At 46.3% G+C, this 15,718-nt stretch overlaps 1 protein-coding gene across 2 annotated transcripts in view; it reads left to right on the top strand.

Moving 5' to 3' along the window:
• CLIP2 (CAP-Gly domain containing linker protein 2) overlaps nt 1-15,718 on the top strand; it is a 123,882-nt gene that overhangs the window by 51,339 nt on the left and 56,825 nt on the right. For both annotated transcript variants that reach the window (XM_048823855.2, XM_048823857.2), the window contains exon 3: nt 5,052-5,590. In XM_048823855.2, the coding sequence (XP_048679812.1) occupies nt 5,052-5,590 (539 nt within the window). The remainder of the gene's footprint in view (nt 1-5,051; nt 5,591-15,718) is intronic.

The following is a 15,718-nucleotide window of genomic DNA, read 5'->3' as shown; positions in this document are numbered from 1 at the left end:
CACACTGTGGATGGACTCCCAGACATCTCTGGAGTAGTGTCATAGAGAACAAGACTATCCAGAGTTACAGTGGTAAATAGTTTTTTTTTTAAATGAAATTGGTAGAAACCTTCATGCTTCAAGGGAGTAAGCCAACCTGTAACTCTTGAGGGTCAGGAGGAAACATTCCATGAGGGCAGTTTATCCCGTAATTGCCTACTGCAGGCTTTTCTGCACCTGCCTCTAAAGCATCAGTGGCTTGGATACTGGATTAGAGGGACCACTTGTCTGGCTGTTCTGATGTTCCTAGAATCGTGCTGATAATTAAGGGTTGAGGCTGTCAAATTTGAAACTGGGTGCAGTGTTGTTGTAGCTGTGTTTGGTCCCAGGATGTTAGAGACATGAGGTGGGTGAGGTAATGTCTTTTATTGAGCCAACTTCTGTTGGTGAGAGAGACAAGCTTTCTTGAGCTTACACAGAGCTTTTCTTCGGGTCTCAAGAAGTGGTCTGTTTAAGCTCATCTCTCTCACCAACAGAAGTTGGTCTAATAAAAGATATTGCCTTATCCACCCTGTTTTTCTAAATTTGAAACAGCAAAGATTGGGTTTAGTTTGGCTATTGTGAGCCTATATGCCTCTCCTGGTTAATATTTTACAGAGCCCCAAAGTCTGCTCGCGGCTTTTTGGAAATCTTAGAAAGACACAGTCCCTGCTATGAAGTTTGCGTCTCAAATTGTAGATGACAAACAGTCGGGGGAATAGGACGAGGAAGGGCTGTCTTTTCATCATGTGATCAGCACGGTCACTCACTTTATGCTTGTGCTGGTTCAGATAATTATTTTATATACAAATAGCGCAGATGATGTAATGCACTCCCTCGGTACAGGCATGGTGAAAAATGAGGAACTGTTTTATGGAACCATTCACCCAGTCCGAACAAATAATAATAGCCCTGCCTGTGAGATTGCTCTGCTAGCCCTGTCCAGGAGTCTGCTTCCTTTCAAACTCTCCTAATTATTTGCTGCATTTAGACTATGGTAATTAGATTGTGGGACTGAGAGTTCTGTAGTTCTGCTGCCACAGGTTGATCAAGCAGGGATCTAAAACTGAGGCTGAATAAAGTCCTGCTAAGCTCTCCTCTCTCCTGGGGGACACAGCATCAGCTACAGGAAAGATTCCAATGATTGTTTCATCTTTCATAGACAAGTCAGTTGTTACGAATATATGCGGCCAGCAGGAGTTAGTGTGTGCGGGTGTATTGGCAGATGGAATTCCAGAATTTGTTTCCAACTCTGCCTTTGACTTGTGTGTGTGTGTGAACTTAGGCAAGTCTGTAGTCCATTTTGTGCCTCAGTTTCCCCATCTGTAAAAAGGGGGTTATAATAGCTACCTCACAGAGATGTTGTGAGGCTTAATGTAAACTTCATTTTGGTCCCTAGTTGACAAGCCCTGCAGAAGTGCAAAGCATGCAGTGCTGAAGCTTTATAGGGATGGACTTGGATATATACTGTAATAAAACTGCTTTGATCATCCATGAATCCAGACACTTCAGTAAAGCCAGTGTCTAAGGCCCATGATACAACAAAGAACTTAAGAATGTGATTAGGTGTTTTACTGAATCCAGGTCTGAAACAGGAATATAAATTGTGCTTTTTATTTCCACTTTATTAAACATCCCTGTCAAGATTATATAAATATAAATAGATAGATACATGTCGATCATTAAAACTGAAAGAATCTTTACAGCGTAATTTGTTGTTCCTGATTTATAGTATTCATTTACTTTCTTGCACTTGTGGGCCATTAAACTAGAATGGTTGGTTTTATTTTCTGTTTATAGTCAGTTTCACTTCAAGGTTCTCATGCACAAATCCAGTGCTGATAGTTTTGTTTTCCAGCTGGTAAATGTTTGAAGGTAATTAAACAAATAACATCCCCCCACCCCAACCTCCTCTTTGTATTTGAAATATGTAATAAAAAGCTTGAAAATCTTGTTTTGCCAAAAAATTTTAACAGAAAAGCTAGTTCTTGGAGATAGCCTACTTGTCAGTATTCCTTTAATGTGACACCTATTACTAGAATGGGAGAGACATGGGCTTGAAAGTAATGTAAAGCACTTATAAAAACCTTTTAAAGAGAAAACATGTGAGGATGGGCAAATTTCAGAGCAGGGTTGAAAACCAGAATGGAAAACAGCCCAGGAGCAGAAGTGTATTCACAGCTTCAAGGAAATGGGCTGAGCTATCATGGGTCATTGTGCTAGACACTTACTGCATTCCTCTGTTGGTCCTATCAGGTTCTGCAGAATTGAAGGGCCTAGTCATCTAAAAACTTAACATGAAGAATAGGGTCCGATTGTATGATACCCCTTCTCCGGCTGGTCCATAGAGTTTACTATAGTGAGTTGTCTCAATGACTTTGATTGGATTATGCTCAGTAGCAAAATTTTGCAAGATTGGACCCTAATTTTTTTTTTTTGATCCACGTGTGCCAGATGCAGTGCTCTCTTCCTGAGTCTGCAGACAGACTGACACAATAGCTCTCAGAGGCGCGTGAGCTTCATTTATTGCAAAGGCTGTCTGTTGGCTCAGAAGCCTGATGATCACATAAGTGTCAGTGCTCAGAACTATTTCCGTGCTGGTTGTTTTAGCAGAAACGTTACGTTCTACAGGGAGTGCATTTAGCCCTAGCAGGTTTCAGAGTAACAGCCGTGTTAGTCTGTATTCGCAAAAAGAAAAGGAGTACTTGTGGCACCTTAGAGACTAACCAATTTATTTGAGCATGAGCTTTCGTGAGCTACAGCTCACTTCATCGGATGCATACTGTGGAAACTGCAGCAGACTTTATATATACACAATACCTTCTCCCACCTGGGAGGAGGTATTGTTTCATATTCTCTGTGTATATATAAAGTCTGCTGCAGTTTCCACGGTATGCATCCGATGAAGTGAGCTGTAGCTCACGAAAGCTCATGCTCAAATAAATTGGTTAGTCTCTAAGGTGCCACAAGTACTCCTTTTCTTTTAGCCCTAGCAGAATTCAACTAGAGCACCTTTGCTGGTTTTGTTTTTATTGCTCAGCTACGCCTCTGGCAAAGCCGGGGGCATCTTGGTTTGGGGGCTTTTATGTTCTTTGGACTTTCCAGAAGTTGGCACCTGACCTGTCATGCCCATTACTTTTGAGAAAGCTGAAGGGAACAGTAGAGGCTGAGTGGTAGTGAGCGGGGAACCTGAGCAAGGTTTGCAGGTCGTTTCAGGTAAGCGCTCACAAGTCTGACTGCTTCCTGGAACAATCTGAACCTCTTCCATTAGTGAAGGTGGCACAGGGTGAAGATCAAAACCCTTGTGGGTTCTAATCCTGCAACTGACTTGCTGAGTGATACTGGGCAAGTCACAGCACAGTGGATTAAATTCAGCACTCCTGTTGACTTCAAAGGGAGCTTTACCATCTATGCTGTCAAGGCTGATTCCCCACTCTGGCACTTCGAGTGCAGAAGGTGGGGGCCCACAAGGATTCTAAAAATTAATACTGGCCACTCCAGGCTTGTATAAAGCTCCCAAGGTTACAGTTTCTCTCTGACCTTGGATGGGTAGATGCTGCCACCACTAACATTCAAAAAACCCCTTTGAAACCAGAAAAGTGCACTTGGGAATTCCTTTCTGTGGGGTACTCTCAAGCCCTTTAAACCCTCACCCTCCGGGGAAGAGCTGAGAAAGAAAAACAAAGGAAATCAGCTCTTGCCACCAGCTAATTTAACAACATGCACAAACCTCTTAGGACACCAAAAATCCAATCCTGTTCTTAAAAAAGGTAAATTTAATTAAAAACAAAAAGAAAGAAATCTGGAACTTAGGCTTTTGATAGATTTAGAAAACCCACTTACAAAATTTAAACATCAAGAATAACCTTCTTGAGGTCCAGCGGAAAGGTTACAAGCAAAACAAAAAGCATTTGGAGTTAGCACAGAGGAGTCTACAAGCCAATTAGAAATAAACAGAAATAAACCTAATTGCATCTTTCTAGACATTCCCTAATTTACTTACATATCTGGGGTTTCAGATAAGCAATCTCTAGGTGTGATCTGATGGTTTTTCAAGTTGTCTCGCTGCCTGGCACCATCTGCTGCTCTCCCGCTCCTCACCTGGTACAGAAGTGGTGCGGGAAGTCACCCTTCTACTTGCCTGAGTCCAGTAAAGGAAGTTCCTTATTCTGGATTTCATCTAGCTCTGGGGTGATGAGTTTCAGTCCCAGTGAAGTCTGTAGATTTACAGCTGTTAGTGCGAGAGGACTGAGTTAGGCTTTTTGACATCTTTGTTTTCTTATACTGAGACTAGTCCAGTTGGTCCTCTTACTTCTGAGTCTTGGCTACATCTCTTACAAGCTGGATGCAAAGAGCCACACAAAGGAAGCCATTTGCAGTGCACGACAACAGCAAGTTTTAGTGGTCCTACAAAAGTGAGCATGAGCTATGCTACACACCCTCAAGCGCCATCTACTAGCGCTTCACCTGTTAACTCTTTGCATATAGTGAGCATTGCCCTAACACCACCAGGGAAAACCGATTTCCCATTTTTCATAGGAGTGATTTCCTCCCTGAGGAGAGGTGGGAAATGAGCTACCTTGGGCCTTTGAGCACCTGCCAGGATTCCTTCTGCTGCCCTTTATTAATGTTCTTAGTGCTACTTCTGCAGAGCATCATACACGCAATAATTACCTACCCTAATATCCTTCCAATGCTGCTCTGAGGTTGGTAGTAAGTCCTTTTATTTCTGACTCTCCTCCTGTGAATGGGGAAACAGACACAGGTAAGTTCTTAATAATGCGTACGACGAGGCAGATACTGGGCTGAAGTTGAATTGTTTATGAATAACTCCCCTCTTCAGCTGCAGAGGCGGGTCAGAGTTCCAGATGTGTAAGTAACCACTGTCGCTCCAGTCTTTGTCTGTGACCTGTATCTGTGTCTGTGTATAAATATGTAACCTGAATGATGGTACTGGATCTTCTAGTTTTAATAAACTTTCCTAGTAATCTGGCTTCACATCACACCAAGTCCTGTTTTCCTTCAATTTGCAGGCTCACCTTTGCACAAGCAGGGTCCCACCTCCACTGCCAGCACCGAGAAGTCAGGATCAAAGGTCACTGAGGTGGGCGATGACTTCCTGGGAGACTTCGTGGTGGGCGAACGGGTCTGGGTGAACGGAGTGAAGCCAGGCGTGATCCAGTATCTTGGGGAGACGCAGTTCGCCCCCGGCCAGTGGGCAGGGGTTGTTCTGGATGACCCGGTGGGTAAGAATGATGGATCCGTTGGTGGCGTACGTTACTTTGAGTGCCAGCTGCTGCAGGGGATTTTTACACGGCCCTCCAAGCTGACCCGCCAGCCCGTGGCGGAGGGCTCGGGCAGTGATGCCCATTCTGTGGAGTCCCTGACAACTCAGAACTTGTCGTTGCACTCGGGGACGGCTACGCCGCCTCTCTCCACTCGCGTCATCCCCCTGAGGGAGAGCGTCCTGAACAGCACCATGAAAACCGGAAACGAATCTGGATCTAACCTGTCAGACAGCGGGTCGGTGAAAAAAGGCGATAAAGACTTACGGCTTGGAGATCGTGTCCTGGTGAGTCTGTTATCTGTTCAGTGGTCCCACTAGAATGGACAGGTTCTGCTGTGAAGTGCTTGCAATCCAACTAGAGACGAGGAACAGTAAGGACACCACAAATAGGTAGTGAGAAACGAGAAACAAGCATTACAAATATCAGACAATGAGATCACTGGATTATGCAGGTGTTATTTTATAGACATTACATTATTTTTGTACTCCTGGTTTATTCCCACGTGCATGAACAGGGTGAGGGGCAGACAGGTCGAGGGAAGGTGGGGAGGTTTGGGAGAGAACAGGATGCTGGCAGGAGGTTGAGGGTGGGTGACAGGAAAGCTGAGTAGTAGGAAGGGGTGAGAGAAGGAATGGAGGTGAGGAACAGGAGAGCAAAAGAGGGCAGGGCTGTGAAATAGAGAGATGAAGAAGGTTTACTCTTTTCTAATCCAGGTTATATATTGATAGCTGGTCAGATTTGTGGTTATGCCAGCCTTTGCTGAATCTGCCCCCAAGGCTACCGGTTGTCTTGTCACATGTGGTCAAAGCTCTCGCACAGCATTTGCAGGGAAGCTGTCAGAGCAGACGTTGCTCCTTAGTGCCTCAGTTTCAGGGCGCTGAACTGGAGAGACCCGGTACCTCTTTTTCAAAGAGGCAAGGGACCCACAGCTCCTATTGACCTCTGCTCAATTTATGTTGGCTCAGCATGTCTGAAAATAAGGCACGACACATTTCAGGCTGGGCACCTGAAAGCAGTGGCCACTTTTGAAAAGGTTGGCCGTAATTTTTGGAGGGCCATTCTTGTTTGCTCTCCCCCTGCTCTACAGGTGGTTGTAACAGCTTCACCTGAGCACCTTTCTGCAGGGCATTAAACAGGGCCGGTGCAACCACTAGGCGAACTAGGCAGTCACCTAGGGCGCCAAGTGGTTGGGGGCGGCCAAAAGTGCGCTCTGGGGAGGCGGTGGAGCAGAGGTGAGCTGGGGCAGGGGGGCGCGGGGAGGGCCACCTGCAGCAAGTAACTGGGGTGAGGAGGGCGGCGCACAGGAGAACCGCTCCCCGCCCCAGCTCACCTCTGCTCTGCCTCCTCCTCTGAGCACCGCCCCGCTCTGCTTCTCTTCCTCCCAGGCTTGAGTGCCAAACAGCTGATTGGCGCCACAAGCCTAGGAGGCGGGAGAAGCGGTGGCATGCTCGGGGAGGAGGCGGAGCAGAGATGAGCTGGGGTGGGGAGGGCTGCACGAGGCTCCCGGGCCGAGGGAGGGGGCGGCGGTGAGCTGCGGCGGGGGGGGGGGGCCTCAGGGCGAGGGGGGCGTGGGGAGCTGCTGTGGGGGGGGGCTTCAGGGCGAGGGGGGCGTGGGGAGCTGCTGTGGGGGGGGGCTTCAGGGCGAGGGGGGCGTGGGGAGCTGCTGTGGGGGGGGGCTTCAGGGTGAGGAGGGCGTGGGGAGCTGCTGCGGGGGGGGCCGGCCTCAGGGCAAGGAGGGCGTGGGGAGCTGCTGCGGGGGGGGGGGGGGGGCTCAGGGCAAGGAGGGCGTGGGGAGCTGCTGCGGGGGGGGGCCCTCAGGGCAAGGAGGGCGTGGGGAGCTGCTGTGGGGGGGGCCGGCCTCAGGGCAAGGAGGGCGTGGGGAGCTGCTGCGGGGGGGGCCGGCCTCAGGGCAAGGAGGGCGTGGGGAGCTGCTGCGGGGGGGGCCGGCCTCAGGGCAAGGAGGGCGTGGGGAGCTGCCGCAGGGCTGGGGGGCAGGCGCAAGGTGGAAGTTTTGCCTAGGGCGCGAAACATCCTTGCACTGGCTCTGGTGTTAAACAGTGTGACCTAGCATCTGTTCCGTGAGGTTTGTCCTTCCTCTGCTCCTTAGGGGGAGAATTGTGTGTTGATGTGGCAGATTTACATTTTGGGGGTGGTGTTGTAAGAGTACCGCTGCTCTCTGTTTCTGTCTGAGCAGGCAGGTCGCAGAAGGCCTTGCTCTTGGAGCAAAGGCTGGTGAGGTTTATGACCCGCTTTGGTTCCTGTGGGAATTCGTTCCAAAGTCTGGGACCAACCCCGAAGGCAGGGCTGACTCCTGCGCACACCACCATTACTTCAATGGTGGAAAGTTGCCTTTTGCCGGAGCAGTGGAGTTGCTGACTGCAGTCCTCATTCTGGAGCTTTAGGCAGTTTTTTTAGGTACCCTGGTATTGAGTGCCTTGAAGACAAAGCGTCGAGATCCTGAACTTACAGGACTAGACTCCTTGAACAAGACACAGCTTTAATCACCCTTGCTGAAACTTGAACATAACATAAGAACGTAAGAATGGCCCTACTGGTGCACCACAGGTCCATCTAGCCCAGTATCCTGTCTTCCGACACTGGCCAATGCCAGGTGCCCCAGAGGGAATTAACAGAACAGGTAATCATCAAGTGATCCATCCCCTGTTGCTCATGCCCAGCTTCTGGCAAACTTGACTAGCCCAATGGTATGTTCCAACAGTAGCATAATAAATTGGCAGGATTGCTGGTCACCAGCTACTCCCCGTAGGCAGGCCAAATGGATTCTCCAGCTGTTTATTTTTGTTCTGTGTGTCTACAATTGAAAATCCAACGTCTTTAAATCTAAAAAATTTAGACAGTTGGGCTGTCAAGGTTCCTTCCCCACTCTGAACTCTAGGGTACAGATGTGGGGACCTGCATGAAAGACCCCCTAAGCTTATTCTTACCAGCTTAGGTTAAAAGCTGCCATCACCAAAGTGTTACACAAAGAACAGGGGAAGTGCCCACTTGGAAACGTCTCCCGCCCAAAATATCCTCCCAAGCCCTAAACCCCTTTTCCTGGGGAAGGCTTGATAAAAATCCTCACCAATTTGCATAGGTGAACACAGACCCAAACCCTTGGATCTTAAGAACAATGAAAAAGCAATCAGGTTCTTAAAAGAAGAATTTTAATTAAAGAAAAAGTAAAAGAATCACCTTTGTAAAATCAGGATGGTAAATACCTTACAGGGTAATCAGATTCAAAACACAGAGAATCCCTCTAGGCAAAACCTTAAGTTACAAAAAGACACAAAAACAGAAATATACATTCCATTCAGCACAACTTATTTTATCAACCATTTAAACAAAACAGAATCTAACGCATATCTAACTAGATTGCTTATTAGCCCTTTACAGGAGTTCTGACCTGCATTCCTGCTCTGGTCCCGGCAAAAGCAACACACAGACAGAGAGAACCTTTGTTTCTCCCCGCACCCCCCAGCTTTGAAAGTATCTTGTCTCCTCATTGGTCATTTTGGTCAGATGCCAGCGAGGTTATCTTAGCTTCTAAACCCTTTACAGGTGAAAGGGTTTTCCCTCTGCCCAGGAGGGATTTAAAGGTGTTTACCCTACCCTTTATATTTATGACATGGGCTAAAAGTGATAGTTTGTTGTTCTAGGCTAAACCAGTTGCATCATGGTAATGAGCACTGTGCTTTAATAGATGCCTAAAGGGGGAAGAGTAAAATGAAGTATTGCTAAGTAAATCACAATTCAAGTGAGTTTGAATGCTATGGTTCATTTTAACTTTGGAGACAGGTCTTATTTGTTTCCTTGGGTGGTGGGGAGGGGAAATAAGCATTTACCATGATACCAAACATTCGGAAGAATTAGGCTAGGGAGCACAAAATCTTTTGTGACTGTATCCCCTTGCAACGGTACTAAAATAAAAAGTTAAAGGTAATTTTAACAGACAAAGATGACAGGTTCCAAAGTGGTTGGTCTGGGTAAGTCCTAGGCAATCTCTTCACCATTTTACAGTTTCCGCTACTACTTTTGAGCTGTCTGGTTTTTCTACCTTTTGGCACCTGGTTGCTATGGTGATGGTTGCACTAGAAAAGCTAGATAGACAGATCTGCCTGGGCAATAGTGCAGTAGCATCCAACATTTTCAGTTCTCCACTAAGCTGGTGTAGACCAATTTGGAATCTGGAAAAACTGACTGCAGGATTTAGCTAGGAACAATGCTCCCCAAGTGCCTAGCGAGTAGAGGCTAAACATCTTTCTAAGTCCATGTTAATTTCTGACCTGAAAAAGCTTGTCTGCAGAAGAGCTGGGTGAGCTATTCATAGCAAACGATTTATTAGATAAACAGAGCCCTCTTTGCTGTGTACGAATCATCTGCCAGCAGTCATTGTATTTCTTAATTGGTTCATCATTCACAATGACAAGCTGATGTTCTATGCAAACATAGCTCAGCCTATAGGTCGCTTGTGGACTACTCACTGCAGCTACGGGCTTTGACTACTGGCTGTTCATGTTAAGTGCTCACCTAAGTCGTTCAGCATTATTTATGCTTCCCAAGTGGCTGGTGAAATTTTTATGGATCAGAGGAGAAGCTATTGAGGAAGGAACAGTCCTGCACTGGATTTATAAAAAGGCGCCGGGGGAAGGGGCGGGAGGGAGACTGGAGTAAGTCACCGGGGCTGCCTAAGTCCCCAGTTCAGAACAGCCCTGGTGCACAAGTCCATTCCTATTCCGTACAGCACAGAAGCATGTGTGTCTCATTCACTTCATGTGCTTAAGTGCTGTCCTACATAGGCCCTTGCTCAGGAAAGTATGCCTAATACCGCTGGGTCTACTCTCGAAACTTTGCCAGTGTTTATGTCTGTTGGGGGGTGATTTTTTTTTTAGACGTTTTTACACCAGCAAACACCCTAGTGGAAGCGCAGTTATGCCAGCCTAAAAGTACTTTTGCCAGCATAGCTTATTTTGCTCTGGGGATCAGTATCCGTTCTTTGACAAAAGAATTTGTCTATTTGGCAAACATACTGGTGTAAGCTGCAGTTACACTAGGTGGGTTTGCTGGCATAGCTTTACTAGTAGTTTTCTCATGTAGACCTGGCCTAACTCATTTTCAAGTTGGCCACGTGAACACTGGCACAAATACAGTTTTGCACAAGTATTCAGAAGACTTCAGCTGTCTGTGATCAGTCTTCTGGGTTGAGAACAATTCCCTTGTAACTGAGCTGCAAATGCCACTGAAGTAAATTTGCAGATTTTTATCCAACCAAATCTCTGCTCATACTTTTTTTTTTTAACACAACATTCACCTGCCTTTCTTTTCTGCCCTTTCTCTTACAGTTCAGACCTTGTCAGAAAAGGCTTCTTTAACCAGTCACCTTAGTTCTCATTCTCTCTCCTTCTGCACCACTGTCTTATTTTAACATCATTTGAACATGTTTGAAAAGAATTTCACAATGTCTTTGTGTTTGGTTGCTTCAGTATCCACTTGATTTGCTTTCCCTTGAGTTGATCTCTTTCTGTCTTGTATTTATTCTCTCAAATACTTGCCATAAAGACCTGGCTGTTGATCCCAAGAGGTTTTGCAATTCGTCTTCCCAAACTAGTTCTTCTGAGGCCTGCATACTGCCCTCCATCCATATTAACATCAGTGGAAGCTCCCTGACGCTCATCAGGAGCAAAGTATGGTCCTTAATCTTAGCAATTGGTAACGGAATAGCCTTGGTAAATCATCTAGGCTATGCTCCTGTTGTCTCCCCAGTACCTGCTAGAGAACTGGGAATTTGCAGAAACTCCAGTTTAGTGAGTGTATCATAGGCTGTTTGGCTAGGGCTGCTGTTGTAGGAGTTCCCTTCCAGTACTCAGCAGGTCCCCCTCATTAGACCAGGACTGACAGTGCAAACTCATCAAGTGTTTTGAGCAGTCCAGAGACGCCCCTGTCTAATGGGTCACTCCATGTGAAACCACGCTGACATCTTTCCCCGGCTGCAGAAGCTGCTGTTCCCCCACCCCCTGAGAACTTTTGGCAGAATTCTCCCGTAGAACTTGGTGTAGTCACAAATCACAATGGCCTGGCCCTGCTGTCTGAGTAGGAGTAGGAGACGCAGTGAGCAGGGTGCATGGCTCTGGCTCACTGCTGTCTGCACCTGCTCAATCAACGACTTTGTGTTTTTTAAAAAAAAACAGGTGAGGGGTTTGCGGTATTTATTTATTTTTTGAGAGACTAGAGACTGAATTCCCCGGGACCCTGGTGCTCAGTGCATGTCTGCTCAGGTCACCGTGCCGGCAATTGTTTTACTCTCTGCAGTCGAACTAACACAGCAACTCCTCTGATGGCAGCGTTCGGGAGAGTTCATCCCAACTTGAGAACTATTCGGTTTGTGTTCAGTGGTCTCAGAGAGCAGAAACCTCCCCTAAGCCGTCTGCTAGGGATAACGTCCTGCTTTGGGAAGTCCCCAGCAGGCACTGAGCCAGTGGACCCAGTTCCTTTGCCTCTCTCCCCACAGCCTCTCAGAGACGGTAGCCTGCTGGTATGAATGAGAGAGCAGCTCCCAGTCCGTGCCAAGGCTGGGGTTGGGGCAGCGAATCGTGGAGCTCCCTGAAAGGCCGTGCACGGGCACATCTAAACCAAAGCTGGGCGCAGCAGAGAATCTGCCCCAAGGATTTTACGATGTGTTGCAGCCATATGTTAAGCGACTGTCACTGTAAATATGCTTTCAAAACTAGAAATAGGCTCAGATACCAGAAAATCGCTGGCCTATCCAGTCACTTTTTTTTTTCATTTAAAAAGTTCATTATTTAAAATAGTTTAAAAAAAAAAACTTAATCGGGGAGAAAACATAATGGTGGATGCTCAAATCCAAAGCGTGGGAAACGTAACGCTGATGCTGTTGTGATCCCAAACGTAAAGACAAGAGGAAGCTGACTTTTAAAAGCAGCGCAAGAAACGGCATTTAAATCCCGCTAACGTTGTGGTGGAAAACGGCCGCTCAGGAAATTCAGTGTTGCGATTGACTTGCCCTCCTTAATTCACACCATATGTGTCTGCCTCTCCTTTCCTCCCTCCCCCCTTGCGAATGAATGATGCGGTGTGTTTTTGCCTGTTCTTGTGGCAATCGTAGCTGAAGGGAGGGAAAAAGCTCCCACCTTAAAGGGGCACCGTGAGGTTGCTGAGTCAAAGAGAAAAGGCTTCTAGACAGTGGCCCATAGGGAAAAATTTACCTTCATGAGTTTTATCCTTTTTGATCCTTCCCCCCCGCCCCTGCAATCCCCAAAAATGAACGGTTCCCATTGTGGAACTAAAATACAGTCCAGAGAATTTTTTAAATTACTTTCAGACCAACAGATCATATAAAGTAGGTTTTAAAAAAACAACCCTTGATCTACATCAACTGTGTTCTTTCTAAACTCTGGACAGTGGTATATAGTGCAGACTTTTATTGTTTGGTTACCCTGTCCTTCTCATTCATGCCAGTCTTGCTTCATTCACCTCTTATAGCCTACCTGGAAGCTCTTTGGCGTAGCCTCTGTCATGTACTGTATTTGTACAGCACCTAGCACGATGGGGCTCCTCCTGGTTGAGGTCTCTAGGTGATGATGGAATATACATGATTAATAACAACTATCACCCACCTACTCCCAAGATCAAAGGAGAAATACTCTGAGATTTTTTGGGAGGGGGTTTCAGTGAAGCTATTATCCTAAAAAGCAGAAGCTGTAGAATAAACATGTGCTGTGATTAGTCTTATGCAGTGTCAAGGTTCCTCCCCCACTCTGAACTCTAGGGTACAGATGTGGGGACCTGCATGAAAAACCTCCTAAGCTTATCTTTACCAGCTTAGGTCAAAACTTCCCCAAGGTACAAAATATTACACCCGTTATCCTTGGACTGGCCGCTACCACCACCAAACTAATACTGGTTACTGGGGAAGAGCTGTTTGGACGCGTCTTTCCCCCCAAAATACTTCCCAAAACCTTGCACCCCACTTCCTGGACAAGGTTTGGTAAAAAGCCTCACCAATTTGCCTAGGTGACTACAGACCCAGACCCTTGGATCTTAAGAACAATGAACAATCCTCCCAACACTTGCACCCCCCCTTTCCTGGGAAATGTTGGATAAAAAGCCTCACCAATTTGCATAGGTGACCACAGACCCAAACCCTTGGATCTGAGAACAATGAAAAAGCATTCAGTTTTTTACAAGAAGACTTTTAATAAAAAATAGAAGTAAATAGAAATAAAGAAATCCCCCCTGTAAAATCAGGATGGTAGATATCTTACAGGGTAATTAGATTCCAAAACATAGAGAACCCCTCTAGGCAAAACCTTAAGTTACAAAAAAGATACACAGACAGAAATAGTTATTCTATTCAGCACAATTCTTTTCTCAGCCATTTAAAGAAATCATAATCTAACACATACCTAGCTAGATTACTTACTAAAAGTTCTAAGACTCCATTCCTGGTCTATCCCTGGCAGAAACCAGCATACAGACAGACACAGACCCTTTGTTTCTCTCCCTCCTCCCAGCTTTTGAAAGTATCTTGTCTCCTCATTGGTCATTTTGGTCAGGTGCCAGCGAGGTTACCTTTAGCTTCTTAACCCTTTACAGGTGAGAGGAGCTTTCCCCTGGCCGGGAGGGATTTCAAAGGGGTTTACCCTTCCCTTTATATTTATGACATGCAGACTGTATTCCAGTGGCTCCTACAGGACTGAATTAGGATTGAGCTCCCTGCTGCGCTAGGTGCTGTATAGACACACAGGCCTAGAAAGAAATGATCTCTGAATTGCTTGCAGTTTAGGCTGAGATGCAAGAGAGAAATGACAGGAGGGGAGGGTGAGGATAAACAGCACTGAGATCATGGGGTTATATGGTCCAATGATGTGTGCTTGATTCAGCAGGTATCTCCGCTGTAGCAGAGTGCGAAATGTAACTAATTATGTTTTTGATTGAAACATGAAAAGGAATCATAATTGGAAATAAGCATTCTGAATAAACCTGCATGCCTCGACTGCTGTAAGTAAATTTCCGGTCATTCGTTCTACAGATTAATACTACTTACATGACTTTATTTCCCATGTCTATGCTTTTCTGGAGGATGCTATGGATATTGTCATTTGGGAAGTGGCTGTGGGCAGATGTACTCCATGGAAGGCTTTTCAAGTAGAGGACAGTATGTATTTTGTGTAAATGCTCTGTCAACAGAGCCGGGGAAGGTGGTGGAGGGCGCTCTGTCGGATTGACACCTCGCAGCTGTAAGTTCTAAAACTCTGCATATGTTCCTAGAGTTCTGTTTTTCTCCCTCTGGCTTTTCTTTAACTTCATTGGAAGTCGTTTGTGTCCCAAAGCCTTTTTCTCTCTTCAGTGACTTTATGTTCATCTGTGACTATATTCAAAAACCCCTTCGGACACACTTCAGGAGCTGGGCAAAGGGTTGGCATGGAGTTTTCCATAAGGAAAATGAGATCATATTTGCCTTTGGCGGTTGCAAACCATGTGTTTCCCGCAGATATAAGAATGACATTAATGTTCTAAAGCCAACGTTGTAGAACTCTTCTCCTGCTGTCCTGTAAATTATTGCTGAGCAGTTAACACTTACTTTAGCTAGACCAGAGCTTCCCAAATTATTGTCTGTGGAGCACTTAGGGTATGCCTACACTGCAGTTAGACACCTGCAGCTGACTTGAGCTCATTGAACTTGGGCTAAGGGGCTGTTTAATTGAGGTGTAAATGTTTGGGCTCTGGCTGCAGCCCAAGCTCTGGGATCCCCTGTCAGGGTCCTTCAGCCCAGGCTCCAACCTGAGCCCAAATGTCTACATTACAATTAAACACCCCTTAGCCTGAGCTCCATGAGCCTGAGTCAGCTGATACAGGCCACCCATGAGTTTTTAATTGCAGTGTAGACATACTGTAACTGGTGGTCATCAGAGAAGAATTGGCTTCTCGCATTGTGCTGGCTCTACCCCATTTTCCAGTGGAGAGAAACAGAACAGACAGGAGTGGGGAGAGGAAGTGAAGAGCTAGAGCAGACAGACAACTCCTTTAAAAATCGTTAAGAATACATGAAATTCTCTCGCTGTCCCATGTATGCAATTGGTGTAGCTGCCGCAGGAAAATGATGTGACTGCAAATGCGGGGGGAGATCTATTAAGATGCAGTCACTGCTTTGGAAAAGCTTGGGGATCCTGGAGTTTGATATCCAAGTACAGGGAAAGGATGGTGTGGTGATCAAGGCAGTGGGCTGGCAGTCAGGAGAATTGCTTCTAGGCCTGGTTCTACCACAGACAACTTTGGTGGCCTTGGGGAAGTCACTTAAGTTAACACTTTAAAAAATGGCAGCTGATTTTTGGGTGCCCCACTCAAGATGCCTTGGGCTTGACCTCTTGTAGGTGCTAAGCACTCTCATTGGC

Source organism: Caretta caretta, chromosome 17, assembly GCF_965140235.1.
Source record: "Caretta caretta isolate rCarCar2 chromosome 17, rCarCar1.hap1, whole genome shotgun sequence".
Classification (NCBI taxonomy): Eukaryota; Metazoa; Chordata; order Testudines; family Cheloniidae; genus Caretta; species Caretta caretta.
The sequence above is the reverse complement of the archived record's forward strand: the minus strand, read 5'-3'. Positions and strand labels throughout refer to the sequence as shown.